The sequence below is a fragment of the Lactuca saligna genome, chromosome 2 (assembly GCF_052625555.1).
Source record: "Lactuca saligna cultivar CGN05327 chromosome 2, ASM5262555v1, whole genome shotgun sequence".
NCBI lineage: Eukaryota > Viridiplantae > Streptophyta > Magnoliopsida > Asterales > Asteraceae > Lactuca > Lactuca saligna.
In genome coordinates, this window is record NC_136418.1 from 30,694,705 (window position 1) to 30,717,645 (window position 22,941).

At 34.7% G+C, this 22,941-nt stretch overlaps 1 protein-coding gene across 2 annotated transcripts; it reads right to left on the minus strand.

The window, feature by feature from the left end:
* Positions 1-3,511: 3,511 nt before the first annotated feature.
* On the minus strand, positions 3,512-22,357 carry LOC145030837 (putative cyclic nucleotide-gated ion channel 20, chloroplastic). Of its 2 annotated transcripts, XM_078979263.1 has the most exons (14): positions 22,066-22,357; positions 21,904-21,981; positions 20,824-21,236; positions 19,761-19,952; positions 19,164-19,262; positions 12,771-12,908; positions 12,445-12,687; positions 11,439-11,705; positions 10,817-10,962; positions 10,629-10,706; positions 10,195-10,324; positions 9,526-9,772; positions 9,116-9,278; positions 3,512-4,014 (listed from the first exon to the last, which is right to left on the minus strand). In XM_078979263.1, the coding sequence occupies exons 3-14, from the start codon at positions 21,211-21,213 to the stop codon at positions 3,858-3,860; spliced, it is 2,250 nt and encodes a 749-aa protein (XP_078835389.1). In that variant the 5' UTR covers positions 21,214-21,236; positions 21,904-21,981; positions 22,066-22,357; the 3' UTR covers positions 3,512-3,857. The 2 variants fall into 2 exon arrangements, with proteins under 2 accessions (XP_078835389.1, XP_078835388.1); XM_078979262.1 differs by lacking the exon at positions 21,904-21,981.
* Between the last annotated feature and the right edge of the window lie 584 nt (positions 22,358-22,941).

Sequence of the window (22,941 nt, forward strand, 5' to 3'; positions counted from 1 at the left end):
TTTGGGGAACTCACTAAGCTTCGTGCTTACAGTGTTTTGTGTGATGTTTTTCAGGTTTCTTTCAGTATCACGGGACGGTACCGGCTTGATTGTACACACCAGAGAAAGAGACATATTTTGGAGGATCCTGGTTTTCTATGCAAGTGAAAATGGAGTTATGTTTTGTAATTCGACTATGAATGAGATTTGAAACAAGTGTTTCTAAGAATAAAATGATTATTTTAAATGAAAAATTTGTCTTGAAATTTACGGTGTTAGAATATATATATATATATATATATATATATATATATATATATATATATATATATATATATATATATATGTATATATATATATATATATATATATATATATATTTGTCTTTTATTATGTGTATTCACATTGTAATGTGTGTCGTAAATGGACGTCGTATAGGGGTATATAACTGGCAGCTGGAATTTATGACATGCAAATGATAGTAGATTTAATGATACGCATTGCGAGTCGTAAAGGCGTGTTGTAACGTTACAAAACACAATTGTGTATTGACTGCCTTTATGACATGGCCTTTCTTTATGCGCATTATGTGTCATAAACACGCACAACGTAAGGTTACGACACGCAAATGCGTGTCGTCTTTATTTATGATAGGGCCTTTCTTGATACGCATTACGCGTCATAACTGTGCGTCGTAAATGCGCATCGTAAATAGACGACGTGCAAATGCGCGTCGTCTTCCATTATGGCAGGGCCTTTCTTGACACGCATTTGCGCGTCGTCTGAGCGTTTTAAGACACACATTGCACATCGTAAAAGGCTCTTTTTCTAGTAGTATTTGATTACTAATAAATATATCAACACTTGTATTTAATTGGAAAATTATTAATTCATGGATATAATAATTTACTAATTCTGAATTTATTATTTGAGGAAATAATATTTATTGGAGAAATAACTACTTATGAAATATATCATGATGTATGATTATTTATAAGTTATATTTATATCTTAACAAACTAGTTCAATTTATATAGAAGGTAGTTTGATATAAAATAAGCTAGTTAAAAATTATATTAAAGATAGTTTTATATAAAATAAGATATTTATATATGACTAGTTATATATATATATATATATATATATATATATATATATATATGTTGGGAATTCTTTATAAAAATGTTTTATTTTTATAAAGGTAACATATATGTATATATAAACTAGTCATGAGACAACTTTTGTCTTCTTTTGTGCCTAGCCTTTTTAAAAAAAGTGAGAGAAGACCAAGTATGGCCTTCTTTTGAATTATTTAATAAATTCTATCATGCTTGTATGAAACATGTCCCTTGCTCCTTTGTCTTTATGGTCTCCCTTTGCCTTTTGGCAATTATATAAGGGAGGGCATGGAAGGTTAGATTAGAGTTCTTGCAACCCATATTTGTAGTCTTTGGAAAGCCAAAATCGAGAGCTCTTTGCTCTCTATAGGCTGCCAAATTTTCGAGATTTAGGCTCTCCCTTCTTTTCTATTCTCTTGCATTTTGATGTTAGACAAAGTCCCTTTGTTGTTTCACCTTTGAATATATATATTTGGTATATATTTCAAAGGCTTATGAACAACAAATTACAAGTGAATACTAGCATGTTTTGATGGTTCTACTCTTGGTGGATACTTCTAGAGAGATCTTGTTTTAGAGTTTCATGTCACACTTCATGAACTTCCAACCTCCCATGAGGATCAAAGTCTTCAAAAGTTGTTATGCTTTCCCTTCTATGGTTGTTTTAATCTCTCTAACTCTTGCAAAATGATACATGGTGGGTAAAATAGTTTCAGTTTTATTCAACAATTTTAAAGCCTCTGTTGTCAATTTTACCGGTTGTGAATTGGATTCCTGGATCTAGCTCTAAGGACGTAGGCCTTGATGTTGGTGATACTAAAAGTTTTCCTAACACGTCTTGGGGGGAGGGGGTAGGGCGTTATCTTCTACAAAAAAGTAGGGAATCGACTAGGTTTTGAGCCTATATACATGCATTCTAATAATGTTACATTTCAATAGAGGGAAAAGCATATCAAGATTTTATGAATTTCATTTGAGATTTGGTATCATCTTAATATCTAATAGTTCTTTAAATTCTTAGCGTCGCTCAAGTTATGTATATTCTTACCAAAAAGCCTTCTAATCTTAGATTTCACTATCATGTTGCACATTGGTATTATCACTCAGTTTGTAAGCATATTAGGGTATTATACAAGAACATTCTACATATTATCTTTCTATAAAGAGTTGGTATGGCATGTAAATTTCAACCAACCTGGTGGGGAACCTAGTTGACCCGCCCCAATTGGGGACGGGTATTCCCCGTAAAAACGAATATCAGGGATCGGGTTGGGGATCCACATTAGGCTAAAACCGAGGATAGGATTGGGGTCGGGTATACTAATCCCTAACCCGTCATGCCCTATTTTGATGACATTATATGTGTATATATATATATATATATATATATATATATATATATATATATATATATATATATATATTGATGTTCAATAGAGAACCATTATTAATAAGGAACCAATGAAGCAATCTTGAGCATTAGAAATCATAATGATCAATGACCAAAGGACTGTGTGTACACTTGTACATTGCACAGACACACCGGATTATACTATAAACCCACCTCTTTACCAAAAAACTCATCTCTTTTTTTGTTTAATTTTTTTAAGACATGTCTTTTATCAAAAAAAAAAATCGAATATAGCGTTGTTCATAATTTGAAGAGAGCAAAACTAACCAGCAAACCACTATAGCCGAGTCTCTGAATATTCCCAAGGGTTTGAAAACCCTCTTTGATAAAAACAATGAAAATGAAGTGGGTTTTTATGAAAAAATTTTCTATTTTTTTATATATCAATATAGATCTCTATGGAAAGAAGACGAAAAGTCATGAACAACAGTATATTATGTTTTATTTATTTATTTATTTATTTTGATAAAAAAACGTGGATTAAAAAAAGAAGAAGTGGGTTTCTTATAATCCGGTGCATCTATGTCAACTCTAAAAGTCTATAACACTTCCTTTTGCCCTTAAGCGCTTTAAATTCTGACGTCTTGGATTGGTTCCTTGTTTTATTGATTAATCATGGTTCTCTATTGATGTGTATTAGACCATTAAATATAGAGTCACTACAACAAATTGCACTCCCAAATCCAAGAGTTCGTCAATCATTACTTCGTTTGATGGTCCGTATACCAAATTGTCACTTCTCGTTTTAATGTTTGTTAAACTTTATGATTAATCTAAACACAATCTGATTATGACCTCTGGTTTTGATAGCTTAAAAAAGTTGATGGGGAAGAGGATGCAGTTTGGCACTCGGGATGGGGATATGGTTGGTCGACCCACCCCATTTCCATCCCTATCTACAACATCAAAATGGAAAAAATAAAACAAAACTACTTTTTTTTCCTTCCATCTCTAAATTTAGTGAAGTTTCACTCTAAAATATGATTTTTAGGTATTTCGAAAAGAAATAAAATCCAAATCGAAACCGAACTTTAGTGAAATGTAAATATATACATTTTGCTTTTGAACATAAGAGCAAACGTGCTTCTATTGTTACAACCTCAGAAAGCACACACTCACAAGTTAATCCTTTACATCAATAACATGTTGCACAATCACAGGGGAACCGTTTACAATAATATGTCACGCTTTAAACATAAAACTACAAGAAAACATGTAAAAACACCTTGTAAACACCCACGTCTTCAGTTCGTAGCTTCCCACAACTCATAAATGTTGGGTTTAGGGTTTACAAAATAGACATTAGTTTAGGCAATAGTATCACCAAATTGTAGGTACATACATGAAAACTAATGAGACGATACCCGTTGCTGCAAAGCAGGCCACTTGGAGGGAAGAGTGGTACGACCATTTGAGGCTTTTGCACGGTTTTTCCGCTTCTTATAGTATCTCCATGCCACCTGGATGGTGGTTGCCGCCTGGACCCGCCAGTATGGAGATTCGTACCTGGAGATGGCAAAAAATGTGTACACCATGTAGTTATAGAAAGCGAAACATAAAGTATGATATGCTATTCTAAATAAATGCACAATTACCATAAAGTACATGTGAAAACTAGTTGTGCATCCTATATGGAAATGCAAACTACTACAATGTGTCCTACATGCTTGTCCTTGCATAAGGATGTGACTCGACAAACTTTCTACGGCTATCTGATGAGATTAGGATGGTGTTAACGGCTTTTACAGAGACTAAAGATCAAGGACAAGTTAGTTTCCCACTTTGTTCCACTTTTTTGGTGTGAATTTTTTTTTTGTTAGTAATTTTTGTCCCATTCACATCGGTCTAAGTCCATGTCCCTGCCCAAACATGAAAACACATAACAAAAAATTGCTATTTCTGCAACAAACTTGTTTTTATGACAAATGTAAAGCAGTCATATTTCATTTTGTGATCGAAATAAGAATGATTTTGCTTGAGCATGTTACACCCAGATACGACCCAGGCAGGAAGATTTGGTCAGGTTTATCAAAGGCGTGGCAGGAATACCTTAGATTAGGATAATTTTGATTATTTGTGCTTAGTCTTTATCTTTTATGTTAGTCTTTATCTTTTTAGGATATGCTCAATATCTGTTAGAGTTGAATTAGGTTTGTTAGCTGGACATTATAAATAGAGTTTTATAGGATCTTGTGGGTATTAGGGAATTAATAAAAACCCGTTTGGTATTTTTGGAGTACTCCTGTGACTCGAATAACAGGCAGGGAACTCAGGTTACCTGAGTTCATATCACTTGGTATCAGAGCAACCAGTTCTCTTGGTATCAGAGCAACCGGTTCTGATGACAGAAAAATTGGAGTGGAAGGGCACCAACGCCAAAAGGCTTGTTGTGCTTGAGGGAGCCATTAATCAGGTGCTCCATGCATCTGAAGCTCACCGTGTGGAAGTGGCAACACAAATGCAGGTGCTCACCAAAGTCGTTTCAGACTTGACTGAAGCAATCGAGGGACCAAGGAAGAAACACAAAAAAAAATTCCCACAATTCCTCTTCTATTTCAGGGAGAGTGAGGATGATGATGACGGGGAGTCTAGCAACTCGGACGACAGTGCTGATAATGACGACTTGAAGTGAGCCAAGAAGAAGAAGAAAAAGCGGGATCCTTTGCTTGAATGCTGAAAATTTAAGATTCCTGTTTTCCGTGGTGCAGATGTTCACGGATGGATTTACATGGTTGAAAAATACTTTGAGGTCAGTTTGGGAAGAAGGATCGGTTGCGGGCAGTAGCAATTTGCTTGGAGGATGCTCCTTTGACGTGGTTTCGCTGGAACGATGCCAAGAAACCTTTCCGTTCTTGGGGAAGGTTCAAACACAAGCTCCTTGAAAGGTTCCAGGGGTCGTGTGAGGGCAGTGTTCAGGAACAATTTTTGGCCATCCAACAAACAAGGACGGTACGAGAGTATGTGGATAGATTCGAAGGATTTGCTGGACAACTACATGACATTTCATAATCAATTCAGGAGAGCACATTTATTAAAGGCTTGAAAGAAGACGTACCAGCAGCAGTTCGGATAGCAGAACCCGATTCTTTGTCTCAGGCGATTCGAATGGCCATCAAAATTGATGAAAACAGGGTTGGAGGGTTGATAAAAGGGACAAACAACATGTCTAGGTTAGGATATGGTGCCTTGGGCAAGTCCAACATGTCGACTGCTATTGTAGTGACAAAGAAACAAGACAACTCGTCGGGGGGATTTAAGAGACTAACTGCCACCGAGCTCTCGGAAAAGCGTGCCAAGGGTCTGTGTTTTAAGTGTGATGAAAAATTCGCACCGGGACACAAATGCCCTAGTAAAATGTTACAAGTTCTTATTGTGGATGAAGACAATGATGAGGAGGACGAGTTGGAGAATGAGGAAGAGGTGCATTTTGATACAGCAGAAGTGTCCCTTAATTCAGTCAGCTGACTCACTCCACCTCGGACAATGAAGGTGAGAGGGAAGATCGGGGACCGGGAGGTCGTTGTTTTGATCAATAGTGGGGCAACCCACAATTTCGTCTCCACAGAGTTGGTTGATGAACTCACCATCATCGTGTCAGATTCTGGTTCAGTGGGAGTTAAGTTGGGTAATGGATTGATAACACGGAGCCATGGGTGCTGCAAAAGATGTCCGTCTTGACTTACCTAAGGTTATGATTGTGGAAGAGTTTTTACCTTTTAAACTATGAGGGTAAGATGTCATATTAGGTGTCAAATGGTTGCAAACGCTGGGTGACATGATGGTCAATTGGTTGGAACTTTGAATGCAATATTGGGAAGGTGATAGGCTGGTCACGATCATAGGTGACCCGTTTTATCAAAAACTATGGTCTCGTATAAGACACTCCAAAAGTTAATGCAACGGGAGGGGGAAGGATATTTCATCCATCTTCAGGTGAGAGGCGTGGTGCCTACTCCTGTTGTGATTCTCGGGCCGGTTATCAAGGTGTTGGAGGCATTTCAAGATGTTTTTGAAACGTCTGGTGGTTTACCCCCCGAACGTTGCATAAATCACGCGATCATTTTAAAGGAGGGTACCCCGACCGTAAGTGTAAGACCTTACCGCTACCCGCAAGTACAAAAGAATGAGATAGAACGACTAGTCCAGGAAATGTTGGATGCCGGAATTATTCAGCTGAGTACTAGTCCTTTTTCTAGTCCCGTGTTGTTGGTTAAAAAAAAGATGGGAGTTGGCGTTTTTGCATGGATTATAGAGCACTTAATAAGGCAACAGTTCTTGACAAGTTTCCTATTCCTATTATAGACGAGCTTTTGGATGAGTTTCATGGGTCGATTATATTTTCAAAATTAGATTTAAAGTTCGGGTACCATCAGATACGAATGAGAGAAGAAGATGTTCATAAAACTGCTTTTAGAACTCATGAGGGGCAATATGAATTTCTCGGTATGGCTTTCGGGTTGACCAACGCCCCTGCCACTTTCCAATCATTAATGAACCAGGTATTCCGGCCTTTCTTACGACGCTTTGTACTCGTTTTCTTCGACAATATTCTCATTTATAGCAAGTTCCAGGACGAACATGTGCATCACTTATTTGCGGTTCTACTAGAGATGCAAGAGCATAAACTTTTTGCAAATAAAAAAAATGCTCGTTTTCTCAAGATCAAATTGAGTATTTAGGGCATCTGGTTTCGGGGGAGGGTGTATCAGCTGATCCCTCGAAAATTGAAGCTATGGTAGAATGGACGGAACCGGAAACGCTTCAGGAATTACGTGGGTTCTTAGGACTGACGGGTTACTACCGCAAGTTTGTCAAGGATTATGGAAAGATTGCAGGTGCGCTCACAGATCAGCTCAAGAAAGATAATTTCCATTGGAACAAGGAAGCTTCACAAGCTTTTCAGCAGTTAAAGACTGCTATGACTCATGTTCCGGTTTTGGTCTTACCGGATTTTACGAAAACGTTTGTGATGGAAACTGATGCTTCGGGGGTTGGTGTGGGTGCAGTACTTATGCAAGATTCTCGTCCAATTGCTTACATTAGTCAGGTTTTGGGTACTTGGGCTCATCTAAAGTCTATGTATGAGCGCGAATTAATGGTCATTGTCTTTGCTATACAAAAATGCCGACCTTACTTTCTCGGGCGAAGGTTCGTGGTTCGTACGGATCAGCGGAGTTTAAAATATTTGCTGGAATAGCGGATCGTGGTTGAAGACCATCAGAAGTGGTTGTCTAAGCTTTTAGGATACAACTTTGATATTGAGTATCGTCCGGGGCGAGAAAACAATGCAGCTGATGCACTGTCAAAGGAGAATGGAGCTAAAATGTTCGTATTGGTGACTGGTTATCAGGTTGATTGGGAAGGTTTATGGCGTGAGGTTGAGAATGACCCTGAGTTAGTGGAACTCCGGCAACGCATCATTTCTGGTCAGCAGATACCAATTGGGTTTTCGGTGGATGACAAGCGACTATTGTTTAATGGTCGTTTGGTGTTAAATCGTAAGTCTTCTTGGATCCCACAGTTATTTCGTGAGTTTCATGGGATTTTGTTGGGAGGCCACTCGGGAGTTCAAAAAACTTATCGCCGAATGGCTCGAGAACTTTTTTGGACGGGAATGAAGGGGGACATATCGCGCATGGTTGCTCAATGTGATGTCTGTCAGCGCCATAAATACTCTACCTTGGCTCCTAGCAGGTTGTTGCAGCCCCTTGAATTACGTAATAAAGTATGGTCAGAGGTTAGTATGGATTTTATTGATGGCTTACCGAAGTCCGATGGGCTTTCTGTTATATTTGTGATCGTTGATAGGTTGAGTAAATATGCTCATTTCGTTCCTTTGAAACACCCGTACACGGCTCTTACAGGGCTTCGGCGTTTTTGAGGGAGGTGGTTCGGTTGCATGGTATTCCAGAATCCATCGTGTCGGATCGCGACAGAGTTGTTTTGTGGCTTCGGCATTTTTGAGGGAGGTGGTTCGGTGTTTAGAAACCTATCTTCGTTGTTTTGTGTCAGATGCTCAAAAAAAATGGGCGAAATGGTTGTCGTGGGTGGAGTTCTGGTACAGTTCTTCTTTTCACACTTCCACCAACACCACTCCATTCCGGATTCTATATGGTCGTGGGTGCACTTTCCAGATTTTCACCTTGAAGACAAGGTGTCTGTTTGGGAAGGGAGTAATGATACGACCCAGGCAGGAAGATTTGGTCAGGTTTATCAAAGGCGTGGCAGGAATACCTTAGATTAGGATAATTTTGATTATTTGTGCTTAGTCTTTATCTTTTATGTTAGTCTTTATCTTTTTAGAATATGTTCAATATCTATTAGAGTTGAATTAGGTTTGTTAGCTGGACATTATAAATAGAGTTTTATAGGATCTTGTGGGTATTAGGGAATTAATAAAAACCCGTTTGGTATTTTTGGAGTACTCCTGTGACTCGAATAACAAGCAGGCAACTCAGGTTACCCGAGTTCATACCACACCCATTGAAATATAGTTGCATGATGCGTGTAGGTTGGAGAAATTCGTAAAATGTGGAACATTTGTGGTAGATATATGCGTTTAACCGGTGCCATAACGAGATTATTGTGTAAGTAAAAGATGCATTACCTTATGGCAAACTTAACACGCTGATTCATTAAGAATGCAGAAAAAAGAGTTGTTACTTCCTCAAGATCTGCAGCCCGTAGAACAAATGCCTCCACATTCGTTATGCATTTCACTGTCCTGTCGCTAAGCAATCTGCCTCCTTGTTTTCTATCGTTCCTTGTATCTGGAAGTAACATTTGATTGTGAAAAGGATTTAAAAGGTTCATGTTCTTAAACTAAAAAGAAATTGAAATAAATAACAACAAACTTCCACTTCATTCCTAAGTTTCCCGCTGGACTTAAGAAAATGTTACTGAAACCAGTCACGTTTTGAAACTTGTTATAGAACCCATTCATGCATGTAACCATTTTACAGATTTTTAATATTATGTTGTTATTATTGCCATTTGTGCATCCCATCTAGTTTATACCTCCATTAACTGATGAATGTTCAAGGGACCATCTGAGAAGTTCTTCACCGCATACATCACCCTCTGACAATGGAACATGATTCTCATCTTCTCCTATGCTCTCCATCTTTCCTCTTACAATAAAAACCATGTTTGTCACAACCCCTCCTTGATATAAAGGTGTGCCTCCTTGGACGTATATCTTTTGCCTTAACCTTTCACATATTGCATCTAGAATTGGTTCATCCATCACTGCTAAAATCCTGACCTGTGATTTAAAAAGTTGTGATTATAGTTTGTAACTGCAATAAACAACGTACTTACATTAATTTGTTTATTATACCATCTTACTTTCACTTCTTTTATATTGCATTATACCACTTTTTTTTTTAAAAAAACTACCCAATTATAGCATCGTCATCGAAATACAAACAATTTTCATTGTAACCGGGTAGAATTTTAGAAGTATAATATCCTAAAATGAAAACGAATATATAATTAAGTTGACGTTTCAGATAATAAGAAAAAAAATGGAAGCACGCTTGTGATAGAAAAAAATGAAAGCAGAATGCTATAATACATAAATAAATGAAGCTACATAGTTATTTCTTGGATTTACCCTTAGTTTAAATGATATGTTATCATATAATAATCACCAAAAAGGAGCATAGAGGGAGGATTGACTCTCACTTTCTTGACAAAACTAAAGAGGTGCCGGCGTACATCTCTTTGCAAGTCTTCAGGCAAATTCTCCATTAGCATCTCCTCATTAACCCCTCGGGTAGCGGCCCAATTATAATGCTCCGACTCTCGAACTTTTCTGCACATCAAAACGTTAAATGGTTTTTCTCTCATGTTTTTATACATTGTCTTTTTTCCTCATTTGAGGCTATGGTTTTTCTCCAATTGTTTAAGTTCTCCACGTATATCCTTATGTTCTTATTTTCCAATTTTTTTCACTTGGCCGGCTGTTGGGAATCTCTGAGACCATTTTCCCAAAAAAAAAATCTTTTGATCACTTGAGGTTGCGGCTAAATTTTAATTTTTATGGAAAAGAGGACAGTGGATTTATGATTAATCACTCTACACAGAGAAATTAAAGTAACGAGGCATGAGATATATACCTTCGTAAGTCTTCTGGCAAATGTCGGTGTCCCATCCAATGCTCAATATCACGTCGTCTAAGTGACATTTCCAGCCGTCTAAGATAATATTAAAAGTCCATGAATTATGCACATGGAAGAACTATTTATATCATAATTCAATGAGTGGTTATAACTACCATATTAATTAACCACATTAAAAGGTTCACCTGCGTCCAAGACCTTGAAGGAAGTTCTGCATGTTCCCAATAAGAAGTGCAAAAAGTAGAAGCCCAAGGGCAATTATACCCATCGTAAAAAGGACTTCCCCAACAAAGTAACTTGGAGATTGATTGCCAGCCAGTGTGCTGATTTGCTTCTCACAATCATCAGCAAATAAAGAATTAGGAGGAATTTTGTGATTACCTTTGACATAAATAATTTCATTTACAAGAAGATAGAAATAGAACTTAACATCAAAAAGTTTGAGGCTAGATACAAAAAATGAGCAACTCACTTTCATTTATTTGTGTATTAATTTATTTGTTTAGATTACATCATTGTTCATTTCATTTTTTTTTTGTTACCTATTAAATCAATCACTAGCTTAAATCCCGTAACTCTAGCAACAACAAAATATCAAATCCCTTATTTTGGCATAACAGCCCTCTCCTTAGTAAAACTAATTTATTAAGATTTATTTACATGCCAGAAAGTTCTTAATTTATTTAGATATTTCCCTAACAGTTACTTATTAACACAAGGTAATATAAGAAACGGAATGAAATACAGAAAGGGCCCTCACAAAGAACAAAAGCGAACAAAGTTTATCCAAAAAAATTGAATATATACCTGAAACCCCCAAAAAAAGGAATATACATATCTTCTGATTATGTTATCCTCGGCAATGAGATCGACAGCTCTCTCGTAAATTCCATACGGGAAATCGGCCTTTTCAGTAAAACAAGAACTCGAAGTTTTATCTTGTTTCCAGTTATTCCATTGTCGATCACGTTCTAAGTATTGAAAATCATCCCCACGCCCGCAATCTATAAACTTTAAACAGTTTGGGAACAATGTAGATTGACGACAAGCTTCTCGAAGGCATTTACTCACCCTCTTGAAAGAATTAAAGGAAAAAACAATTAGTACTAGCCTGCAAACTTTAATACACTATGACATGAATAATCGCATATAAATATTTGGAGACGAAATTATAACTTTGAAGCTGTTTAAAAAATGCGCTTTATGAAAACTTATGGCTATTGTGCAATAGTTTTAGACTAAGTTACAAGTTTCAGCCCTGTCCTTGATCAAAAGTTATATATGGGTATTGTTCAATAGTTTGTCTTTTTGCTTTTTTCATCCCTAATACAATATTTGGAGACACTCGTCCCTATAATGTCACGTTGTTTATAAATGGGTGTTACGTCTATGTAAATGATCATTTTGTTCTCATCTTCTTTTTCTCTTCCTTAAAACTCTATATAACAGACGACATCAAAGTCCTCCAGATTTATGTTTTATTTTGGAATTTTCTTTTGGTTTCATTTTTTGTTTTCTTTTAATTTAGGATTGTTTTGGGGGTTCTGGACGAGTTTCGTTTGATATTAAGGTTTATTACAGAGCAAAATGAAGGAGATAAAGAAAATAAAAATGGTCATTTTCAAGATTTTCACGGCTGAACAGTTAAGTTTAAACTTGTTTTATAGAAAATAACACATTCACTTTGTCTAAGATTAGCATTGTGATTAAAATATATAAACTCTATTTTTTTTATTTTTTTTTTATTAAAAAAATGAATATAAAACATAGATAAAACATGGTCAATAACTCAATATTTCATGATCTCACTCACCTGTAACCCTAACAGATACCAAGATGATCCAACAACATGACCAGCCAAGAAATAGGTCAGAAGATTGATGACAAAGTTGGCCCATGCTGACTCAAATATAAAACCACTTGGAGACTGGCCAGCAAGAAGAGGCAGAAATCGGTATAATCTGGGGATGTATTGACTAAGAACACCTGATCGCAAGAGATTCTTTGCATAAGTAGCTCCTGATGTCGCACTTGGTAAGAAACGTAATACAATTATCTGCGTGCATAGTAAATTAAGTTATGAGGAATTACAACTAATGATAGTAAAAATAAGATATTATGATTGAAAGAAACTCTCACCTGAGGAACTGGTAATACAATAAACAAGTCAAGGAAGAAAAATCCAGAAAGATAATGTAACGCGATTTTTCTAGGTTGATCAACCAAGTCTCCAGCTCCTACAACCCTTGATTCAGGTGAAACAAAAGCTAACCTGAACTGCAAAGACAATATTACTATTACGCTACAATATTCTCCATAATGATTCTTTCATTCAAGCAAAGTAAATATACACAAAAACAATTAGATGGTGGTAGCTATACAAAGTATACAACATGGGCTATATCTAATGGGCTAGACCGGTAGATCGTAGATTTGCATTTTGTAGATGTGGGCATTCAGATGTGGTTTGTGCGGATTTGACGTATATAGACAAATCTTGTAAACCGCAAATGAGAAATCAGGACATCTGGTCTAGTGATCAAAAAGCTCAAAATGAAAAAGCTAACTCAATTAGCTTTTAACAAATTGACTTAAATGAATATGCAAGATGTTTTGAAAGAAACTTCATTTGCATTTTTCAAATGAATATGCAACATCTTTTGAAAGAAACTTCAGTGGCTGCTTTATGGTTAAAGTAGGAGCAACTATTGATGACTAAGATCCAACCATACAAGTTGCATCTAAAGCAACAATTGTTCAATCTCAAGATGATTGAAGGAGTTTCTTTAGCTTAACATATTTCCAAATTAAAAGAGTTGGTCATTAACATGGAGAATATGGATGTTCAGTATGAAGATGAAGACTTGGCCTTATTCTTGTTGTCATCGTTGCCTGAATCCTACAACCATATTCATTATACTATCATCTACAGCTGTGAAACTCTTGTTTTAGATGAAGTTCTATAGATTTGTGTTCAAATGAGAATATGAAGCATATTACTTGTGGTGGCTCAAATGATGTTAAAGTCGAAGGTTTAAATGCTAGAGGAAGAACAGATAGAGGTAAAACCTCTTAATCTTCTTACAAGGCTAGATCCAAGTCTGAAGGCAAAAGAAAGTTTTACAATTACTATCACAAGAAGGAAATTTGATTGATCAATGCTTCAAGTTGAATAATGAAGAGAAATAAAAACAACTGCTAAACAAGCTAGTTCTTATGGTGAAGCCAATGTTGTTGAGGTTGATTGTATTGGAGAACTTACAGTTTATTCGGATGAACTAGATTCTATTGGTGAATGGATACTCAATTCTGTTTGTACTTTTCATATGTGTCATAATAGAAGTTACTTTTATACGTTTGAGATGGTTAACCATGGCTATGTTTTTATGAATAACAATTCTACATGTCCGATCGTTGGATATGGTTCAGTCAGAATCTGTATGTTTGATGGAATTATCCAAATAATAGAGGATGTTAAATAGGTTCCAGGCTTTAGACAAAACTTGTTATATCTTAGGCCCCGTTTGATAGACATCTTTTCATATCCAAACAAATCTTTCTGGCTGAATGGATATGTAAGACTGTTTGATTTGCACAAAAAAAATATATTTTCCGATAAGATGACTTTCCCGGAAAGCTCAGAAACCATATATTTGTGGTTGAATAGACCGGAAAGACAGCTATTCTCCAAACCTCACATTTTTCTTTCTTGGATTATTAATTTCTTTAAATTTAATTTTTATTGGATTATTTATTTTTTACTGGATTTTTAAATACTGACAAATATTATTTTTCATATAAAATATTTATGTATTAATATATATTATTTTATTGTAATATTAATTTCTTTTAAATAATCCTTTTTTTAATTTTCTTTTCATTTTTATTGGATTATATATTAATAAATATTATTTATAATATTTATTATTTATATATTAATAAATATTACTTTATTGAATTATTAATTTGTTTTAGTTAATTTTTTTTACTACATTTTTATTGGATTATTTTTTTTTTTTTTGGACAATACCATCATCCTAATTTATTTTAAAAAATCTCATCCATCCTACCACTATCGAACATAAATCGGGTCAAGAATCACATGTTGGGTTATAAAAAAACTAAAATAACTAGAAAGAATAACATGACATCCACTTGAAAAACAATAAAATAAAAACAATCTAATCGACATTCTATTTGGATTTTAATTGATTTATGTTTAATTACTCTGTATGACAATTTCTATTTATATTTTTAAATGATAATGGTGTAATTTTGATTTTGTATGTTTTTATAACTATTCAGCAACTTTATCCATCGCAGTATAAAACGACAGGGTAATATGGTCATTTTTCATCATTCAACATAGTTAGTCTAATGTACAATCAAACATCATGGTTTCTTTCTCACTCAAAAAACTTTCCAAGACAGTATTTTCCCGGACATCAACCATCAAACGAGACCTTAGTTCCATTGGTAGAAAGGGATATGAGTTTGCTGGTAAAGGTAGAGTTCTCAAGGTATTCAAAGATGATTCTAACAAACTCAGATCCAAACGAAAGACTTCATGCGTCTACTTTCTTGAGGGGAAAGCAATTTCAAGTGATGTTATCGTTTCTAAGTTACTTTCTAATCTAGATAAGTATCATATTTGGCACCTTCAAGTCTACCATACAAGTTTTCAAGGCATGTCTGAACTGATTAGAAGAGGATTACTTTGTAAATAAAAGGTTATTGGTTTAGAGTTCTGTAAAGATTGTGTATATGGAAAGAGAAAGCAAGTGAGATTTACGACTGATGTTCATATAGCAAAAGGACCACTCGACTATGTCCAAGCATATTTGTGGGGACCGACTCGAGTTGCTTCGAAATGTGGAGCTATTTATATGGTCACTATCATTGATGATTTCTCCAGAAAGGCATGGTCTTTCTTCTTGAAACATAAGGGAGATTTTTCTCACTTTTAGAAATTGGAAAGTACAAGTTGAAAAGCAATATGGATTGGTAGTAAAGTATCTTCTAATGGATAATGGACTTTACTTTTTCTCAAAAGAGTTTAATGCCTATTGTTGAAAGGAATGCATCAATCGACATCGCACGGTTGTCCATACAGCTCAACAAAAGAGTGCAGCCGAAAGGATGAATCACACCATTATGGAGAAGGTCTATTTTATGCTTTCCAATTCCAAATTGCCAAATTCCATTTGGGTGGAGGTTGCTTCTACTGCTTTCTATGTAATAAAACGATCACCGCTAAGAGCAATTAAGAAGAAAAATCCATTTGAGTTATGGTATGGGATACTTGTCGATTGTACAAATTTAAAACCTTTTGGATGTCCAGCTTATGCATGAGTTGAAAATGGGAAGTTAGAACTGAGAACAATAAAATGTGTTTTTTGGGGTACAATCCAGGTGTAAAGGGATAGAAGTTACGATGCTCGAATCTAAAGAAAGTTATTATATAAAGATATGTTACTTTTGATGATTCCGCTATAATTGAGCCTGTTGCCAACTCTTCTAGAAGTGCAGATGCATCATCCCAAGCAAGTAAAAAGAAAGCTCAAATGGAGGTGTAGATTCCTACATCACCTTCAACTTCTATTCCAAGTTTAGTAGAAAATCAAGAGTCTTCCTCGTCTGATAAGCCCATTGTTTTTGAAGAGTCAACATCTTCGCCACCACAAGATATTACTCCACGCATTGGAAGAGATAGATCGAGAAGAGATATTGTACCTCCATAGAGCTATGTTGAAGCTAAACTTCTTTCTTATGCTTTTAATTTGATGATGATATTTAGTCTGAAATGGAGCCTATGAATTATGATGAGGCTGTTAAGTCTAAAGACTTAAGTGATTAGATGATTGCAATGCAAAGTGAGATGGAGTCCTCATAAAGAACTGATAATTGAGATTTAGTTTCTATTCCGAAAGGAAAATAACTAGTTAAATTCTAGTGGGTCTACAAGATCAAGGAACTTGTCAACCCAGATGAGAAACCAAGTTACAACGCTAGGTTATTAGATAAAGGCTACAATCAAATTCATGGTACTAAATAAACTTAAATTTATTCCTCAGTTGTCAAACATACTACTGTCTGTGTATTGTTGAGATTGGTTGTTTCTAATGACTATGAGTTAGAGCAACTCGATGTTACTGCAACTTTCTTAAATGGTGTTCTTGAGGAAGATATTATTATACAACAACCTGAGGGTTTTTGTAATTCCTGGTAAGGAGAATTATGTTTATAAATTGAATAAACCTCTTTATGGCCTCAAGAAGTCTCTTAGACAATGGTATAAGAGATATTATTCATTTATGGCTAATCACGAATTCAAGAAGTGTGCCCATGATAGTTGCGTTTATTACAAAAACTGTGATGATGGTTTGAAGATCTACTTCTTCTATGTGAATGACATGTTGATCGTAGTGAAAGATATAAAGGAGATTCAGAAATTAAAAGACCAGTTGAAAATTGGTTTTGAAATGCATGACTTACAAGTTGCCAAAAATATATTAGGTATGAAAATTGTTCATGATAGGAAGTTTAATGTCATGTATCTTTCTCAAAAATTACATTGAGAAAGTCCAAAAACACTTCAATATGCATGAAGCAAAACCTATAAACACACCTTTTGCAGCTTGATTGAAGTTATCTCGTATGAGTCCTAGTACTAAGATTGATATGGATTATATGGCACGCGTTACATAGTCTACTACTGTCAGATCTTTAATGTATTATATGATTTGCACATACGTTGATTTGGTTTATGTTGTTAGCATGATTAGTATTCGTATATATATATATATATATATATATATATATATATATATATATATATATATATATATATATATATATATATATATATATATATATATGGCGAACTCAGGGAAAGAACATTGGAAGCAGTGCAATGGATCTTTCATTAATTACGAGGTACAACTTTGATGTGGCTGCATTTTGGTAAGTCTACCATTGGGGTGCTTGGATATGTTGATTCAGATCACGCTAAAGATCTCACTAAAGATCTGGATAAACGAAGATCTATTACAGGGTTTGTGTTTACTTTGAACGGTTATGCTATTAGTTAGAATGCTCAGTTACAGTCTACAATTGCTTTGTTATCTACCAAGGCAGAGTATATGATGATTACAAAAGAAATTAAGGAAGATACAAAAGCAATTAAGGAAGATATCTGATTGAGGGGTCTATTTATTGAACTCGATGATAGATTGAAGGTTACCATAGTATTCTGTAACAATAAAAGTGCTATCTTCTTTGAGAAAAGATCAAATGTTTCATGACCAAACTAAGCACATTGATATCCCTTTCCATTTTGTGTGGAATATCATTGAAAAAAGGTAATTTTGTCATGGACAAGATTCATACAAATTATAATCTTGCTGATATGTTCACTAAGATCTTCCTATAGCTAAGTTCAAACTATGTTTGGACTTGATGAGAGTTTCTGATCGCAATTGAGCATCAATGGTTTGATGGAGGAGGTATTTTTCTTTTCGGAATCAGTTTTTCAATAAATGGTGATTACAAGTTCTTATGGAGTTTTAGAGTTTGATAAGCTATTGACCTTTTATGTTTTCGGGTGATTTTTAGACAAGTTGAAATTTTGCATGGTCTATTTTGAAGTCAAGATGGAGATTGTGGAAATATGCCTTCCAAAATTGACAATTTCTGCTTAGTTCAAGGGTTATATTGTCTTTCTAGCAATCTAGGTTTAACTTGGTTGCATCAAGTTTAAAAATGACATCGGGTCTAAAATGGGTGTATTAGGTCAAAAAAGGACACCATGTCTAAAATAGGTGTATCAGCTCTAAAATGGACTTGTTCTAGAAATGCAATTGCTTCATTGTTGAAGGTCTATATTTGCCAATTTTGGAAAACCTTTATTCCTTTGTAGCTTAAATTGAATGTTATTTTCTAGAAGAGAGATATTAAACAAAAAATCAAGACTTCTTCTTCTTCCCCATTTTAGATTGACATTTCTAGGGTTTCAACCTTTTTTCATCAAATCACCATTATAGTCCATCGTAATCACATTGATCGAGCTTTGTAAACACTGTAATATTTTAGTGGATTGGTTCTTGGCTTACTCTGCCCATGGTTTTTTCCCGATTTGGGTTTCCCACATAAATTTTTGTGTCTCTCTGATTTACTATTTTGCTTGGTAATTTTCATTGCATTCGATTGATTGTTGTTTGATATATTAGTCCTGTTCCGCTTAAATTAATATTGTTCTTGTGATTTGGATTTGTGGGTTGTTTGATGCATTAGGGTTTTTTCCATATTTGTGCATCTTTATCCTCTTTGTTTATGACGTTGATAGAGTTGCTTAACCCTTGTTAGAAGTTATAATTAATGTAACATTTTCATTTGCTATGTACTAGACTACTAGGTTAGGAACAAAAAATAAAAATGTATTGGTATTCTTTAGGGAGGACATAGGGTAGATGCCATCCATACCAATAAGCCCCATGGCCAAAATGAAGACTAAGAGGTGATTAAGTTGTTTACCTGAACAAGAATATGCATGAAGTATATAAGGTCCGTCACGCTTCTGAAAACCACGATGGTTTTCGTCATTGGCCAATTAATTATTATGCACTTACAGTCCTGCTCCAAAAAAGTAAAACATGTAGAAGGAAATTAGTCACAGTTTAAACAATAACAAAAGATTATCCATGTTAAATGTGTGTTTAAGGTAGAAGCAGGAAAAATGGCTTTGAATTGTGTTTCATAGTTAGGTGAAGAAATAGTTTTATGTTTGGCTCAGACAAATCAAAAACTGACTTTTACTGGCATAGAAGTTGATTTTTTGTCATTCAAATACATCCACCTAATAAATATAAACGGTTATTATTCCTAACAGATCAAATTTTCATTGTAGCAAAAAACTGCCTAATAAGGCCACTTTTGTTACCAAGTACAATAGAGAACAAGTGTGACTCGGACTCGAACTCAAACTAGGACTTGGGATTGGGACCGATGTCAATGGGATAAAAAATACAATTATTTGTCAAATTCAAACGGTGGAAGAAGGTAGGACAAAAACATGCTCTCAATCTCTTGTTTGTGCAAAAAATATGAATCCTTTTATATCAGCAATGTTACCTTCTTGACTGACAGCAGGTAAAAGAATAAGGGGTCTATGAAAATGGCAAATAAGCACGATATGACAATGAACTGGTTCCACTGTTGAACTGCTTTGGCATGTGGATTCATGACCCCGAATGCAAAACTTTTAATTAACAATAATCTGTCTTTTGCCCACAGCTTTGCACCTTCATACCAAACACCATCAAACTGCAAAAAAAATTAAAAAAAAAAAAAAAAAAAAAAAAACATAATAACTGCATGTACAAAGTAAGCAATTCAATTTGAAGGACGCTATAAGTACATAAGAACAATGTTTTACATTTTTCGAGTAATTCAAAATCGTTACTAAAATCATTCAAGTTTCAAAAACCATTATATGATCACTTAACTTTCAAAACTATAATAAAACTATCCAACTTTTTGAAATTCATTATAAAAGCTATGGAACAATGTCAACATTTTACAGGTATGCGATCAACATACATGACCCTGAATAATCAAACTTGAAAAGCATAGTGGTTTTGGTAAATTGATTTTTAAAACCGAATGACCAAATTAGCTAGAAGTGAAAGTATGTTGCTACTTATATTAACATTTAATTTCATTTTACATGCCCTCAATCAATATATATATATATATATATATATATATATATATATATATATATATATATATATATATATATATATATATATATATATATAAACAGGTTAGATAAGATACAACTAAATCCTGCATTTGTTACATGGGACAAGATTGGAGTGGATGGGAGGATGGGACCAGACAAGCTTTCTAAGACCCTATTCATTGATCAGGATATGGAGGGTATTTACGTCTTTTACACAAACTATAGATAAAAAAACAAGTCCCTACCCCACCTTACTCCACCTATCTGGATCCGACAAAAAATTGCAATTTTGTCATCAACATCACTCCTAGTCGACAAACACAGTAAAACTGTTCCGTTCTACGAAACAAGCAGTAAAGGTCAAAATCTTCTCAAAAGTCAAACAACCATCAAGACACAAGATTTTAACAGATCAAAATTTAGATTTTTTTAGAAAGAAAAGAGTAATACACGGTGGCGAAACGCCTCGGATCTTGACATCGACCGTGCTTTGTAAGCAGCTGGGCATGTTGTACAATAAGGATCATCACACATCCCTAATTGTCCAGACTTCATTAAGTGCTCACTTTGATGGTTATAATTTCTAGTGCGTACTCGTTCCACAGGCTCCCTCTCTGGTCTCAGTACATCACGAGTTTTTCTTTCACTGCGCAAGGGACCTGTGAAGCCAACACGATTTGTTGCACCAGGATTCATTTCAATGGAGCTAGAAGGAATGGATATTGAAACAGCAGTTCTGCTCCTGTGTAAATTTCTTCGATTTATATTGTGATCATGGCTATCGGATGACCAATTTGTAGTTGTTAACATTGGTACATCGTCTTTTTCAACAGAGTCCATCTATCAAGCACCAAGTGTAATATCTGCATGAGAGATGTAAATCAGGTATACAATGATCCACTAGATGAACAAGTGCCTAGAAGGAGCTAAATCGATTATGATTAAATTGAGCATACATAAAGTATGTGAGTATGTGTCATAAGGGTTTATTGTGATTTTGTTTTACCCTTTGGTAATAAATTTTATTACAACTAATTGCTTAAAATTAATCATTTGATTCTTAAATAAATACATATTCTTGGCATACTAGATAACAATTAGAAATATTCTAAATGTGTGGATGAAACCAAGAAATCATATGACTAAGCTAAGCTAACTTAAAGTATCTATTATGAGTTTCTTATAAAAGAATTACCTTAAAGTAAGTACCATTTGAACTTACAAAGATAACTGTTAATTTCGAGTCATAATACTGCTTCTTCACAGCATAATTCAACTTCAACAGTAATTTAAAAAAAAAAAAAAAAAAAAAAAAAAAAAAAAAAAAAAAAAAAACTGTAACAGAATCGTTACTTGAAATAGCAATAATCAAGTAATCAAGTAACCAATTTCAAACAACCCTAAAAAACAGTCTCCGAAATAGAATAGCCTCAACAAGGTAATATCAAAACCAAAACACATTCTCAAACAGCAATAACAGTAAATATAATAGATTGATGTTAACATAATGTTATTTGTTTGGTGGTTTACACATTCAATTGTACTCCACCACATTTTAGAAGCAATCAGTCGCCACTCTTCTACATTCTTCAAGTATAAGTGAAGTTACTTCATTATCAAAGTGAAGCGTATTCAGTAATTTCAGTACAAAAAACAAAAATAAATGAGAAGCCAGAGGAAATTTAGACAAACCTTATTACGAAGTGTATTTAAGCTCCAAGAAACCAACAATGAGGAAGGCACAATTAGTTATAAGATTATGTGTTTGAAAAGAAGGATAATAAGGAATATCAAAATGAAAAGGGCGCACAAGGATTTTAACAAAAAATGCATTGATTGAGCGTAGACGAAGACCAAGACCCAGTGAGGCAATGACTAGAAGCAAACGCGACAAAAAGCGGTAGAAAGCAGTGGAACGATTACTCTCCCACATCTTTTCAATCACCATGTACACACACCATATATATTTTTTTTTTCTTTGCGGAATGCATGTATACTTTTGATTATAAAGGAACACGGAGGTCACTATCTCCTTCACCTTTTGATTACATGGTATCTTCTTGCATCCAGAGTCTTTTTAATATGGCCAAATGACAACAAAGTAGATAGGATTACTTTTCGGTTATCTCAACCTCTTTTTTTCCATCAAAATTATTATTATTATTATTATTATTATTATTATTATTATTATTATTATTTGAAACGGCAAATCTAACATACTCTTAATTACTCCTTAAATCCACATATGTCGACAACGGGACTTGAACCTTCAACCTCAAAGAGGGAAGACAACATTGGATACCGCTGGACTAGAATGCACACATAGGTATGTATTTTATTTTTGTTTAGAGTATTTTAGTCCCAATGTATTTATAGTTGCATATCTTATATGCTTAGATATGTCAGTTCACTATAAACATTGATCTGATACCAATCTGCCACATCCTCGGGGTGGGTTGGGTGACTTCATCTTGTAATATCATCACAGTGTATATAATTGAAATAAAACATCATCATCATCACACATACAATATAACAACCGCCATAGTTTACATAAGTGTGTTGGGT